We start from the raw sequence: 12,969 nt of genomic DNA on the forward strand, positions 1-12,969 counted from the left end.
GATTGGAACAATAACGAAGATAGATGAGTGCTTCCCATAGAGGTCATTCAACTTTATTGTCTCACCTTAAATTTGCCAACAAATCTCTCCTCAGTCGCGCCCTCTTCCTCGTTGGCTTTCCCTCTGAACAGCTCATATGTGTTCACCCAGTCATCAAAAGGGCCAAACTCTGCCTCCAGCTCCTTGTTGTACAGCTGCAGAGAGATTGCCAGCATCACTGCATCAAACTTTTTTCTCTCTGACATGTATTATTACCAAGATATATTGTTTGATTAAAAAAAAAAAAGTGCACATATTTGTAAAGAGAATTTAGTTTTTAACAAATGCACCAAACTTTGGTCTGCAGAATCCTGACAATAGGTGGAGGTGTGAGGGGATTTACCTGATGACACACACTCTATTAAATAATGACAATGATAACATACATTGTCCCACCTTAACGGGTGCAAAACAAGTAAAAGCAGAGTGAGGAAGCTGTCAATCAAGCTTAGTCGGACTACATACTCCTGCGTTCTGAGCATCTTATTTGTCAGAGTTTCTGCTGTGATCTTATTGGACTTGCAGTGTTTGGGAACGGTGTACCTTGAGTGTGGCTAATTTAGTAGGCAGACCAATGCTTGGCTCCAGGGTTCCTTTTTCTTTCTGTTTCTTCTTCTTGTCCCCATCGGAGAAGCTGCTGACTGTTGGAACACACAAAACAAGATATTTTCAGTGGCGACACACTGACACAAGGCACCGTTGCATGGAAGTAAAGAGAAAGCCAAAACATGTGTTTGCATTGTGATGACAAAGTGGTTAACGGCAGGGAACAAACTACATTCAGTCATTTTTTTAATAACTTAAGTTGTGTCAGGTCCATAAAGTCAAGAACACACATGACAATAAAAATTATTTAGGAAATTATTATTGAATAATTGCATTTCAGCTAATAAATTCTGAATTAAATTTTGGCGGTATGGCTCTGTTCAGGGAGTCCTTTGACCTTTCATGAGCACCATGAAATAGCAGAGAGTCAGAGGACCGCAGCAGCATTAGGGAACGCTCACACAGTTTAGGACTGGGAGAGCTGAACTATTCCCCCACATGAACAGAGCAGCAACCATGACATAGAAGCAAATGCCACGTCACACACGACCAGGAGGAGCTGGGGAGGTGACGGGCGGCAGAGAAGTGAGCAGCAATCAGGTAGGAGCTAACTGAATCTGCTTTAAATAGGGCGCCCTGTTTGAGTGTAGCCATTGAGCAGCGAGGGGTGTTGACCAGCTGATGGGCTAATCCAGATCAGCTGATGCAGCTCAGCTGGAGCAGATCAGCTGATGAGCCGTGTTGATGGCCAATAGCGTTAGCAGCGTCTTGACTACATGGCTTGCCAGAACTGACGCTGACGCTCAATTTAGTCTCCCTCATCTCCGGAAAAAAATACAAAAGAAGAAAGAGTTTGTTAGCCATGGCACACCAATCAAACATTCACCAACAAACACAGACAAACGCATATGTTCGTTGATGAGCCATGGCTGTCGGTCCATGTTTGGAATTGTACAGAGATGTTTTGGTCAGATTATACAATGTTCTATCCACGTTTGTCCATGTTTTGATGAAGTTTTTTGAGTTTGCCAAACGGTACGAAGATGACGCATATACCCTTATCAATAGCATTCCAGCTTGTGCATGCCCAGTATGCCATAAAAAAAAAATCATAAAAAGTTACAGTATAGCATTTCATAAAGAAATGTCATACAAAGCCATGGGAAAAGTACCATCATTATGCCCTTTCCAGGGGATTTTTTTAGAAACCTTATAAATGCTGCTCACCTGAACATTAAATAACACCATAGTGATGCCTCTAGAATAAAATCTTAGGTATTTGTACCCCCAGTAAAGTGGCCAACACCACTTTGTCCACTGCTAAAAGTACCTGGAGGGTAAAAGTGGTAGCTGCAGGGCAGATCATGCAGTGACAGAACTACACATCCAGTACATCAACAGTGTAATACTTTAAACAGAGCCTAACAGATCTATCTACAGGATAGTATACCACAGAAACCAGTCAGATACAGTCAGTCCCCAGAGCTTCCAGTTGTCAGTAAACGAAAAGAAGAAGATTTCCTCCAAGGAAGTTACGATTAACAGAGGCTAAAACTGGCTTGAAATTGCTTTATGTCCTGTAATGAGAACTTTTTTAGCTACGTGTCTTTGTCCTTACCCAAGGAGTCTATTCCATCGCTGAGCAAGCTCTGGTACGGCAAAGCTGCAATGCACAACAATGTGTGTGTGGGTCAGGGGGAAATAATGGGGAAATAATGGGGTAACACCTTCCAAAGACGACTTTAATCGCATATTTATTTTAGATTTAAACTGATAGTTTCAGTGGTAAAATGTTCAAAACTCTGAAACGCCTAAACAATAAGAACACAGCTAAGTCTCTTCTTCACCACCACTATTTGGGGGAATTCATTCCTATTGTGTGGACATTGATCACCTATAATAACTTCTAATACAGCAGGGTTTAGTTATTGTCATTTACCACAAAGGGTAATATTTCTGATGTCAGACAACTGACTTGAATCGTATTTTTATGCCAAATCAGAGGGGCCAATCAGATCACTATTTTATGTTTGCAAAGTCATATACAAAAATACAGGTTAATGACAGAGGTTCAAAAAAGAGAGATTCAGTGTGGATGACGTTCTCCTCTGTGTCTAAGTGTCCCAATAGGGTGCACAAAAAAGGACATTCAGGGCATTCAGGACAAAGGGGAAATACCTTAGTTTTGGTCATATTAATTGCAACAAGTGTTAAGTAATGTGTTGAATATTATTGCAGATTAGTGTCTTTCAGACTTCCGTCACACCCCAGTCAATAGGGAACTAATCCACTAATATGGGATTGAATTCAACAAAACACAACTAATAACCTTTTTACACCAAAATTATCAGATATATTCAGGTATTTCAAATGCGGGAAAACACGCTAAAAATAAGTGATAGACTCCTTTCCCATTGCCAATAGACGAGTATGCCTTTCTTTTCTTTTTTTCTGGTGACCTCATGTTCGTTGTCACAAACGTAAAACAGGATTAATAAACCATAGAAAGCAGTATGGAGGCCAGTGAAAATGTTACGGTGGTTACTTCTTTTTTTATATCTATTACTTTATCAGTCTCTCTTTCAAACTCAGTGCTGATGTTCAGGCGCTACTGCATGCTGTTTCTTTTTATTTACGCGGCAACATCCGGAACTTCAGTGCGCATCACTGCATCGTGTCAGAAGCCTGTCCACCCGGGTGTCATGTTTCTATCCCTGCCGATCGGAGCTGGAGCCGATAAATACCCGCGACTACTGCAAAGTAATTTGTGCCGGAAATGAATGACAATTGTAACCTTTTCCACTAAAGAGAAAAACCAGATGTTAGCAGTTTTTTTGTCCAGTGGGATAGGAGCTCAAGTGTTGTGAGTCACAGAGCATCTTCAACATGACTGACAGAGGTTTAACGTCACATGAGATGAGTTCTTACCTCTCTCAAAGATCTGGGGGAAAGGAGAGCTGTCCTGTTGGGCCTGGAACACAAACAGGAGCACACACGTTAACATGTTCTATTGGAGAAAAAAAAAATGTTTTAGATCTTTTGCAACAAAACTGAACAATCAGAGCAACCTGTTTCTCTACAGACGCGTAGTATTTGGACCACCAGTCGATGACACTCTCTGCTGATTCGTCAGCGATGGTCCGCCTCCTCCGCTTGGTGGAACGACCACGAGTGCTCATTTTCGTGCTGTCCTGGATTTAAAATAGATACACAACATGCACATGCAAAGAATATTTAGACAGCGATGTATGTGATCCATAAGAACATATAGTTACTTATGTAGTTATAGTATACGCTGTGACTTTCACCCTTTTCTTCCTGGTTTCTTCCTTATTGGGTGGGTCTGGAGGTGTAGGTGGGGCTTCATCCTCCACAGTGATCAGGAAGTCTTGATTTGTTAGTGCTGCAGCTGAACTGGTCTCTCCAGCGTGCTGGGACGATCCTATTGGACGAGTGACAAAAGATAAGTCTTCCTATGGGACGAGATCAACTGAGCTGAACTAGATTTGTAAATCAATCAATCATAATTATCTTCTCTATCATCATCATTTTCATAAACATCTTTATTCCTGGGCACCTAGGTAGCTTACCTGGTAGCGCATGTGCCCATATATAGAGGTTTTCTCCTAGACGCAGCGGCCGCTGGTTGAACTTCGACCTGCAGCCCTTTGCTGCATGTCATTCCCCCTGTCTATCCCCTTTCAAGTCTACTGTAAGCTGTCCTATACAAATAAACGGCCTAAAATGCCCCAAAAATTATCTTAAAAAAAAACAAAAAAAACATCTTTAATTCTTTCCAACCTGCATATTGACATAACTTAACGGAAGGACTATTTAATACTTATATTGTTTATGTGCTCTGAGTCCCTGGCAGTTTTGCAACCAAAAATATATTTTCAAGTAAAAAAAGAGTTTTCTTTTAATGTAAGAAAATATTTCAAAAAATACATTTAAAAGTGGTTTTGATTGTGGCCGAAAAAACACTCAATGTTACTACAGTTTTTTTCTCTGCTCTCCAATCATCACATATGATAATAGCAAAACAAATGTTAGTGTAGCTCCTCTGTTGATTTATTACCATCAGTGCTTTCTGGATCTGGTGTCAGGGCAGGTCCAAGGGTGTATGTGACTTTGGGTGGTTTGTGTTTCTGTACAGGAGCAGGCGGGGCTGGGGGTGGGATGTATTTGAAGGCCTTGAGGTTGTTGATAATGTGGTTTCCTACCAACGTGCTGCGACCAAACGCCCGCCAATCGACAACAGTGATGCTGAGAGGAGGGTGGAGGTGTTCGTTCTCTGGTAACTCCTAAAGGACGGCAGAATAGAGCAGAAGTTGTATGTTATACGAAGAAAGTCCATTAATTAACCAACACATTTATTGATTCCTTAGCTAGAGTGGATACGTCGTAACATATTACACTACATGGCCAAAGGCATGTCGGCACCTGAACATCATTCCAAAGAAAAACAAACATGGGGTATAAATGCTCAATTCGTCTTACCAGCTCGATAAAATCAACCAGCGTGGTGAAGTTTGGGTTGGACTTGTACTTCTGAATGACGGAGGAACGCAATGTTTTACCTGCACACTCTATGAAGACCTAGGGAAAGAGAAGAGGTTACTGTTATATCATTTCACATTCACCATCTGTTTTTCATTATTTCTGTCTTTCACAGTTTCCAGATCTTTTCTTCTAATGTGTAAATTAACTGGATTTTAGTTTCATGTTTTTCAATGATAGATGCTTCCTGAGGTTTCTTTCATTTTTCTCCTTGTTAAAAGGTTTTTTGGGGGGAGTTTCTCATTATCCGAATCAAAGGTCTAGGGATAGAGTATGCTGTAAGCCTCTTCATGCAAATCTGTAATTTGTAATATTGGGCAATTTAAAGCTTTAGTGCGTAACTCCGTTACATTCAATACATTGCCAAATGAGTTGCTAGAAAGCTAATAAAGACTATCAGCTCCACTCAACTCTCTCTGTATTTCTCAGTATGGCTATGTTCAGAAGATTGTGTTGTCTGGAGACTTTCGCACGCAGAAACTCGAGTGAAGATAATCACCTCTTCTGACAAGTCCTTCATGTTTTTTTCATCCTCCGTGTCCTCCTCGGCTAATAGCAACTGCATGGAGGAGGGGTGGGGGTGGTGCGCGATCATGGAAGGCTTGTATCATGTGGACGTGCCGACAATTTTGTTGTCATTACTTAGAATTCCTCATGGGGGCGACAGAAACTACGCACTATAGCTTTAAACTAAATGAAAACATCTTGACTTGACACTACTGTGTTTTAGTTGTGCAGTCAGAAAGGAGCATATACCTGGCTAAGTTAAGACAACACAGGTGTGTGTGTGTGTGTGTTTGTGTGCGCGTGTGTATGTGTGTGTGCGTGTGTCTATGTGTGTGTACCTGTGGGCGATCAACAGACAGCAACTGAACCTTCTTCAGCTCCCTCAGACCCCAGAAAAACACCTAGTGGACACATACATAAAGGTTTGTTAAAGCTGAGTGCTGGGCTTGGATTTTGATACCAAAACTGTTTGGTGTGTTATTTATTGGCAAAAAAAAAACATTATATATACACACAGTATATCACCATTCCCATTTCATAACAGTGCTGCTGGGTTAAAACTTTGTACCTCTAACCTATCAGCTTTTTAAGAAAAAAATGGCAGAGGAACTTTAATGATAAATGAGTGTGTAATGTCATGCGGAGAGTCGTCCAATGACAAAACAACTCAGTTCAGTGTTGTTCATGGACTGGATGAAACAAAACTTTACGTCAGAAGAAATCTTTAAAGGTCCCATGACATGCTGCTTTTTGGATGCTTTTGTATAGGCCTCAGTGGTCCCCTAATACTGTATCTGAAGTCTCTTTTATATAGACCTTAGTGGTCCCCTAATACTGTATCTGAAGTCTCTTTAATACAGACCTTAGTGGTCCCCTAATACTGTATCTGAAGTCTCTTTAATATAGACCTTATTGGTCCCCTAATACTGTATCTGAAGTCTCTTTTATATAGACCTTAGTCGTCCCCTAATACTGTATCTGAAGTCTCTTTCCCGAAATTCAGCCTTGGTGCAGAATCACAGCAACTAGAGCCAATCCCACAATGAGCTTTCCTTAGAATGTGCCATTTCTGTGTCTGTAGCTTTAAATGCTATTGAGCAGGAGAGGGGGGCAAGGTGGAGGGTGGGCATGTCGCCTTATGACCTCATAAGGAGCAAGATTCCAGATCGGCCCATCTGAGCTTTCATTTTCTCAAAGGCAGAGCAGATACCCAGGGCTCGGTTTACACCTATCACCATTTCTAGTCACTGGGGGACCATAAGCAGGCTGGGGGAACTCATATTAATGTTAAAAAACCTCATAAAGTGAAGTTTTCATGCCATGGGACCTTTAAAGGGGTGATAGAATGATTATATAGGGTATTTCACATTGTTCCTTAAGGTCTCCTAATGGGGTATGTAACATTGGTTGGGCTGAAAATGGCCTGGTTGATATTTTATTGACCCTTATGCATCCCTGTGTTTTGGCCCTATTTGTAACAAGAGCTTTTCTTCCAAATATGTTATGCTCATGAATATTTAGATGAGCTGCGCGCTGATTGGTTGAGCGAATCCCCATACACACACATTAGAGACGATACAGCAGGTCTCATATTCTAGACACTGCAATGTTTCGTTACCAAATTCACTTTTGATACTTTTTTATGCGAGAAATCAACTATATAAAGCTCAAATATTGGTCGTTTTATGAAAATAGATGGCTAATTGCAAATTTGGTAAGACGTGTCGGACTTTAGGAGCTCCACACAGTCTCACGAGAAAGCAGCAGCCTGCTGGGCTCCATACCCAGGGCAAAGTCATCCTTTGTGGATTACTGCACTTCCCGGGGCTCCGCGGTTCCATGTCCTATTTACCCACCAAACTGTCATTTTTCAACTATGACAAGGTAAAATCGGTTTTGCATTCTATCACCCCTTTAAAAAACAGGGGTCACAAACATGCAGTAGTTTTTAAAAGCCTGAGTGTCCTAAAACACACACACACACACACACACACACACGGGCAGCCATACCTCCAGCCTGTAGGTGCTGAGAACAGGTCTGATGTTGGCAGGAACTGTGAAGATGCCTCCTTCCTGTTCCTCTAACGCCGGCAGACTCGGCTCTCCAAACTCTTGGATCTACACGTTCATTACAGTGATACTTCTTTATTATGAGTGCTTCATTCTTCATTATTGTCTCATCCTGCATCGTCAAGATGGAAACTGAATGGTTACTGACTGACCTGCAGCAGTTCAAAAGCAGCCAGCAGGTCTCCTCCTGTCTGGCTGCCGCAGTGCAGGGGGCTGTACTGCAGAGTTGGAGGTGTGTAGGGGTCAGAGGACAATCTCACCTCAGGCACCGTCACCGTGGCTCCCAGATAATCCGCCTTACTCTGCAGAGGACGGGGATGAGATCAGAAAGGGTCACACGTTTAGAGTCAGCAGCTAGCAGCAAAACCATGATTAAAGCATTACTTGTTTTATTTGTCAATGGGTCCGTCTATGTGGCGTTACCAGCGCGTCGTCGTCGTACACCTCGATGACAATGCGTGGCGGCTCCTGCTGGATGTGCTGCAGATCTCCACTAAGCAGCAGGGGGCTCATCGGCAAACACTGATTCCATGTCGGACTGAGAGTCTGACTGATTATCTGACAGCAGCAAACACACACACACACACACACACACACACACCATGAACACACAAATAAACACAGACCTGGACAATGACAGCTCAAATCCTACACACAGTAAAACGCAGTTACGCTAGATTGCAAGTGTATTTACAACCCATTAACAAAGCACTTACGAAACAATTAACTAACTGCTAGCAAGACCATTACTTAACTATTAATCAAGTCCCATCTCAAAAATAAAGTTAGCATCAGCTGACTAGCCACCAGTTGTACACCAGTAACATACTATATCAGAAGCAGAAGAATCTAGATATATGAGATATCTAGATATGTGATTTTTTTATTATTATTATTCTGCAGGTTTTATTTCAAGTTTAGGTTATTCCTTTATCTGAGTGTTATTAGTGTAATTAATAAATAAAAAAATGTGTGTGTGTACAAGCTGCTTTTGGATCCAAGTGCAGTTCTAACACAAGCAGCTTGGTGATCAGCAATCCCAGAGAAGCTTTATTTAGTGTTCTAGGAGCACAAACACTCACTTACATTGGTGGTCTGGCTGTGTGACAGAAAGGTGACTCGAGCAAAAGGGTCAGACAGGCCGGAGGTGTCTGCAGCGATGAGACCTCGAGCCTGATACATGTGGCACCTCAACTGGAATTGATACTGCTCTAGAGACACAGATTCACAATATAACATGTGGTTAAGGGTGACTTTAAAGCATCCGTTTAAAACAAGACATTTGAGGACGTATTCTAGGGCTTTGGGAAACAGTGACCAAGGGAATAATTTTCTGACATGTTATAGCCCAAACAACGAAAGGATTATTCGAAAAAATAATCAACAGATTAATTGACAATGGCAATAATCATTAGTGGCAACATTTTCTGTTTCTAGTCAGTGGTCAAAAAGAAGCCAAAAAAACGTTAAGGACTGCCATTTGCTACGTGTGAAGTTCAAAGACAAAATGACTACAAATAATTAGAGAAAATGACTTTGCACTGCTTCTCACCTGTGCACAGCAGGCTTGTTGGAGGGCAGCTGGCGTCAGCGCCTCCGGTGGCCGAAATGAACCGTGCAGGCAGATCGTCCAGCATGTGGATGGACTCTGAACAGGTTCCATACCACAGATACACATCCAGCTTTGCTTGGACTGACAAGCCTGTAACACGCTTTCCTGGAGGCTGCACATATACAAACATAGAGTTTTTTTTTTTCTCCCAGTCTCCCTACATTAAAGTTCTTTTTGTGTGTGTGTGTGTGTGTGTGTGTGTGTGTGTGTGTGTGTGTGTGTGTTTACCTTTAGAAACAGTGTTAATATCTTGCCACAGTGGATTCCTCGGGCCTCCCGGCTTCTGGAGTACAGCAGGTCTCTGGCACGCACCCGAGAGTAAGCAACACGCTTGTTGTTGCTTAGCAACCACACAAATACATCGGGCACTGTGTGCTGGGGCTGCAGAATGTGAAGGCGTGCACATGTGTGTAAGAAAGGTTTTTTGGATGTGCAATGTAAATAATAAAAAAAACAGTGAATTGAACATGAATTGAAATGAACACACACACACACACACACACACACACACACACACACACACACACACACACACACACACACACACACACACACACACACACACACACACAAACATGGTGAGTTCCATACCTCCTCCACAAGGAAGCGTAGTTTGTGTGTGAGTTTTGTTGCATCCAGCAGCAATTCTTTCACACCACCAGTGTTTCTCTTCCTGTCAACCAAGGACTTGGCCTCTTCTATCATACTCTCCTGCAAAACACACACACACACACACACACACACACACACACACACACACGTTGTTGAAATGCATGATTTGTGCACATCTTTGGTGCAAATGCTCTATGCTTGTTAGTATTGATGTAACAGGAAGAATTCTTAGTGTGTGTGTGTGTGTGTGTGTGTATGTCTCAGATTTCCCCACCAGTTCCTCTTTACACATGGTGAGGCGTTTCCTATCCAGCTGTGTCAGGTAGCTCGACTTTAGCTCTGCCTTCAACTTGGCCTCTGATGTTGCTATGAAACTCCTGCAGAAATACAGAACAGTTTGCAACACTTCAATATTCTGCAGGTCCTTTTCAGTGTTTAAAGTAACAGTGAATACTGTTGTTATTTTGGTTTTGATGCTTTACAACAGCATTGAGATGTCAAGGATTCAAATGGGTTTAGCACAGGAGTCTCAAACTCGCGGCCCCTGGGTTATTTTGCGCCCAGCTGGTTATTTATGTCCAGCTGGCCATTTATGCGACCAGCAGATTTTCTGCCCGCATGCCATTTTTATGCCCGCAGGCCAATTCTTGGCCCGTGGGACGATAGTTTGTGAGTCAATTTCTCCATTTCTTTGCACAAAACTCTCCAGAAAGTGCCATTTCACAGTTTATTTTTCAATTTTTTTTCCCGGGGGGGTATACTGCCGGATCCCCCTATTAAGAGCCCCTGCATATAACAAATCCCAATTTGTTATATATATATATATATATATATATATATATATATATATATATATACATACACACACAGACACGTCAATGGCACTTAGAGAGTTAATATGAGGTCTCTCTCTCTCTGACAAAATAAATCAAAGTGATGTGTACGCGGCGGGATAAAAGAATATAAATAATAAAAAATAAAGAGATTTGAGAAGATTGGAATTTTTTTTACAAAGCTTTTCTTGTGGAAAACCTGATGCGGCCCAGCCTCACCCAGACTCTGCCTCCAGCGGCCCCCAGGTAAATTGAGTTTGAGATCCCTGGTTTAGCATGAACACTTATAAGTCAAGTGCCAACATATTCGTAAACAAAGTTTCAATCCTGGACAAACTTCTAGATTAATGTAGGCTATGACGTAATTATATATTTTCTCACAATGCTGTTACAGTAATACATTCCCATCATTGTTAAAGTGAGACACCAACAGTGTTATTATGCTCCGATTAGAATACCTGGCGTCCATACAGAACTCTCTGAGGATGGTTTTGAGCATATGCTCCGCTCCTGGATCTGAATTCCTGTTTAGCTCGGCTGCAAATTCCAATCCCTCCTCCTAAAAAACAAAAAAATATGAGTTTTTTTACTGGGATGGCAGTGAAACTATTCACAGAGTTTTGAGGTAGGCTTTTCAGTGACCTTTCACTATTACAACTACTGTACATCAGGTCACTGCACAATGTTACAAAAAAGATGTTTTAGCAGTCTCTTTAGACATTTAATGGTTTAAATACATTCCCATGATGAGGCAAGAGCACACATCAGATCATGTTGACAAAAATGTGATCAGTAAAAATAACATGCCATAAAAGTTTGTGTGTGTGTGTGTGTGTGTGTGTGTGTGTGTGTGTGTGTGCGTGCGTGCGTGTGTGTGTGTTCATACAAACAGAACAGCTATATTCTCCAGCATATTAGAGTTGTAGAGTCGGTAGGTTCGGTTCTCCCAGTGACTCAGCACATTAATACACGGCTTCTGCTTCTCCAGGGGAAGATACATGTAGTGCCTAAATGTACACACGCGCACATGAAACAACAGTTATCTACAGAACACAAGGAGAAAACAATGAAGAGCAATATGTTGTAAAGCTAGGAAACGCTCTTCTTCGCTGGAACTGAAAGACTCTACAATTACATCACTCACCACCGAGCTACAAGATTTTGGTAATTACCAAACGTAAAAGGGTCGAGATAGCTAGTAATACTATTAAATATCTGGATTTACTTTGAGGCATCAGTCATCTACTTTCATTTATGAAATGCTGGATAACTTAATTCGAATTGAATCTCATGGCATGAAAACTTTATCAGGTTTTTTAACATTAATATGCGTTCCCCCAGCCTGCCTTTGGTCCCCCAGTGGCTAGAAATGGTGATAGGTGTAAACCGAGCCCTGGGTATCCTGCTCTGCCTTTGAGAAAATGAAAGCTCAGATGGGCTGATCTGTAATCTTGCTCCTTATGAGGTCAAAAGGAGCAAGGTTACCTCCCCTTTCACTGCTTTTCATTGATTCCCCAATTCATGACGATATTATGAACTCTTTCTTAATTAAAAAAAGAACTACAGTATGTTTGACAAAAAAATTCTTAACTACTGTCCATAACCAGAGCTTTCATCTAAACTTAAAGGAAAATGCTTTGTAATTCCAAACAAAGACAAATTAAACACTGTAATTATATAATAAGCCACATTCCTTCAGTAGTGTCTGAGACAGTGTACATAATTTGCACACAAGACAACATAGAGAAAAAACCATCAAACTTCTTTCAAGGCTCAACAGAGCGTGAAGAATCAAACAACAAAGCGGCTCAACTTGTTTCCGTCGACAATGAGCGGCCTTTGTGGAGGCGTGGTTGACTTAGAGGTCACAGGGAAGTCCTGAGGTTCCTTGGGTAGGAGGGGCGAGGACGGGTTGGAAATGGGGGATCCGAGAGGAGAGGAGCCAAACAAGTCACTGCTATCTGGGACGTCCAGCCCTCTTCTCCTCCGACTGACAGCAGGACTGGGAGCAGGGGCGCTGGGCTGGCCTGCAGACTCCAACACGTTACCGTAGTTACCTGAGCGAGGAAACAAAAGAAGAAGAAGGATTCCTTATTTATCACCAGCAGCAGTGAAAAGTAACTATGTACATTTACTCAAGCAATGTACTTGGGTAGAATTCAGAGGGAAATATTGTATTTTTTACTTCTA

The 12,969-nt window shown here is 41.8% G+C and overlaps 1 protein-coding gene across 1 annotated transcript in view; it reads right to left on the reverse strand.

Moving 5' to 3' along the window:
* The window catches only part of fer1l6 (fer-1 like family member 6), a 32,082-nt gene that overhangs the window by 10,886 nt on the left and 8,227 nt on the right, over window positions 1-12,969 (reverse strand). The window contains 20 exon segments of the mRNA XM_028590413.1: window positions 66-194; window positions 583-680; window positions 3,514-3,556; window positions 3,654-3,776; window positions 3,894-4,027; window positions 4,664-4,889; window positions 5,086-5,184; window positions 5,991-6,053; window positions 7,663-7,770; window positions 7,875-8,024; window positions 8,146-8,280; window positions 8,809-8,933; window positions 9,275-9,446; window positions 9,563-9,715; window positions 9,926-10,045; window positions 10,221-10,323; window positions 11,238-11,338; window positions 11,666-11,786; window positions 12,593-12,733; window positions 12,815-12,836. Coding sequence (XP_028446214.1) covers window positions 66-194; window positions 583-680; window positions 3,514-3,556; window positions 3,654-3,776; window positions 3,894-4,027; window positions 4,664-4,889; window positions 5,086-5,184; window positions 5,991-6,053; window positions 7,663-7,770; window positions 7,875-8,024; window positions 8,146-8,280; window positions 8,809-8,933; window positions 9,275-9,446; window positions 9,563-9,715; window positions 9,926-10,045; window positions 10,221-10,323; window positions 11,238-11,338; window positions 11,666-11,786; window positions 12,593-12,733; window positions 12,815-12,836 — 2,366 coding nt within the window.

Source organism: Perca flavescens, chromosome 11, assembly GCF_004354835.1.
Source record: "Perca flavescens isolate YP-PL-M2 chromosome 11, PFLA_1.0, whole genome shotgun sequence".
Taxonomy (NCBI): domain Eukaryota; kingdom Metazoa; phylum Chordata; class Actinopteri; order Perciformes; family Percidae; genus Perca; species Perca flavescens.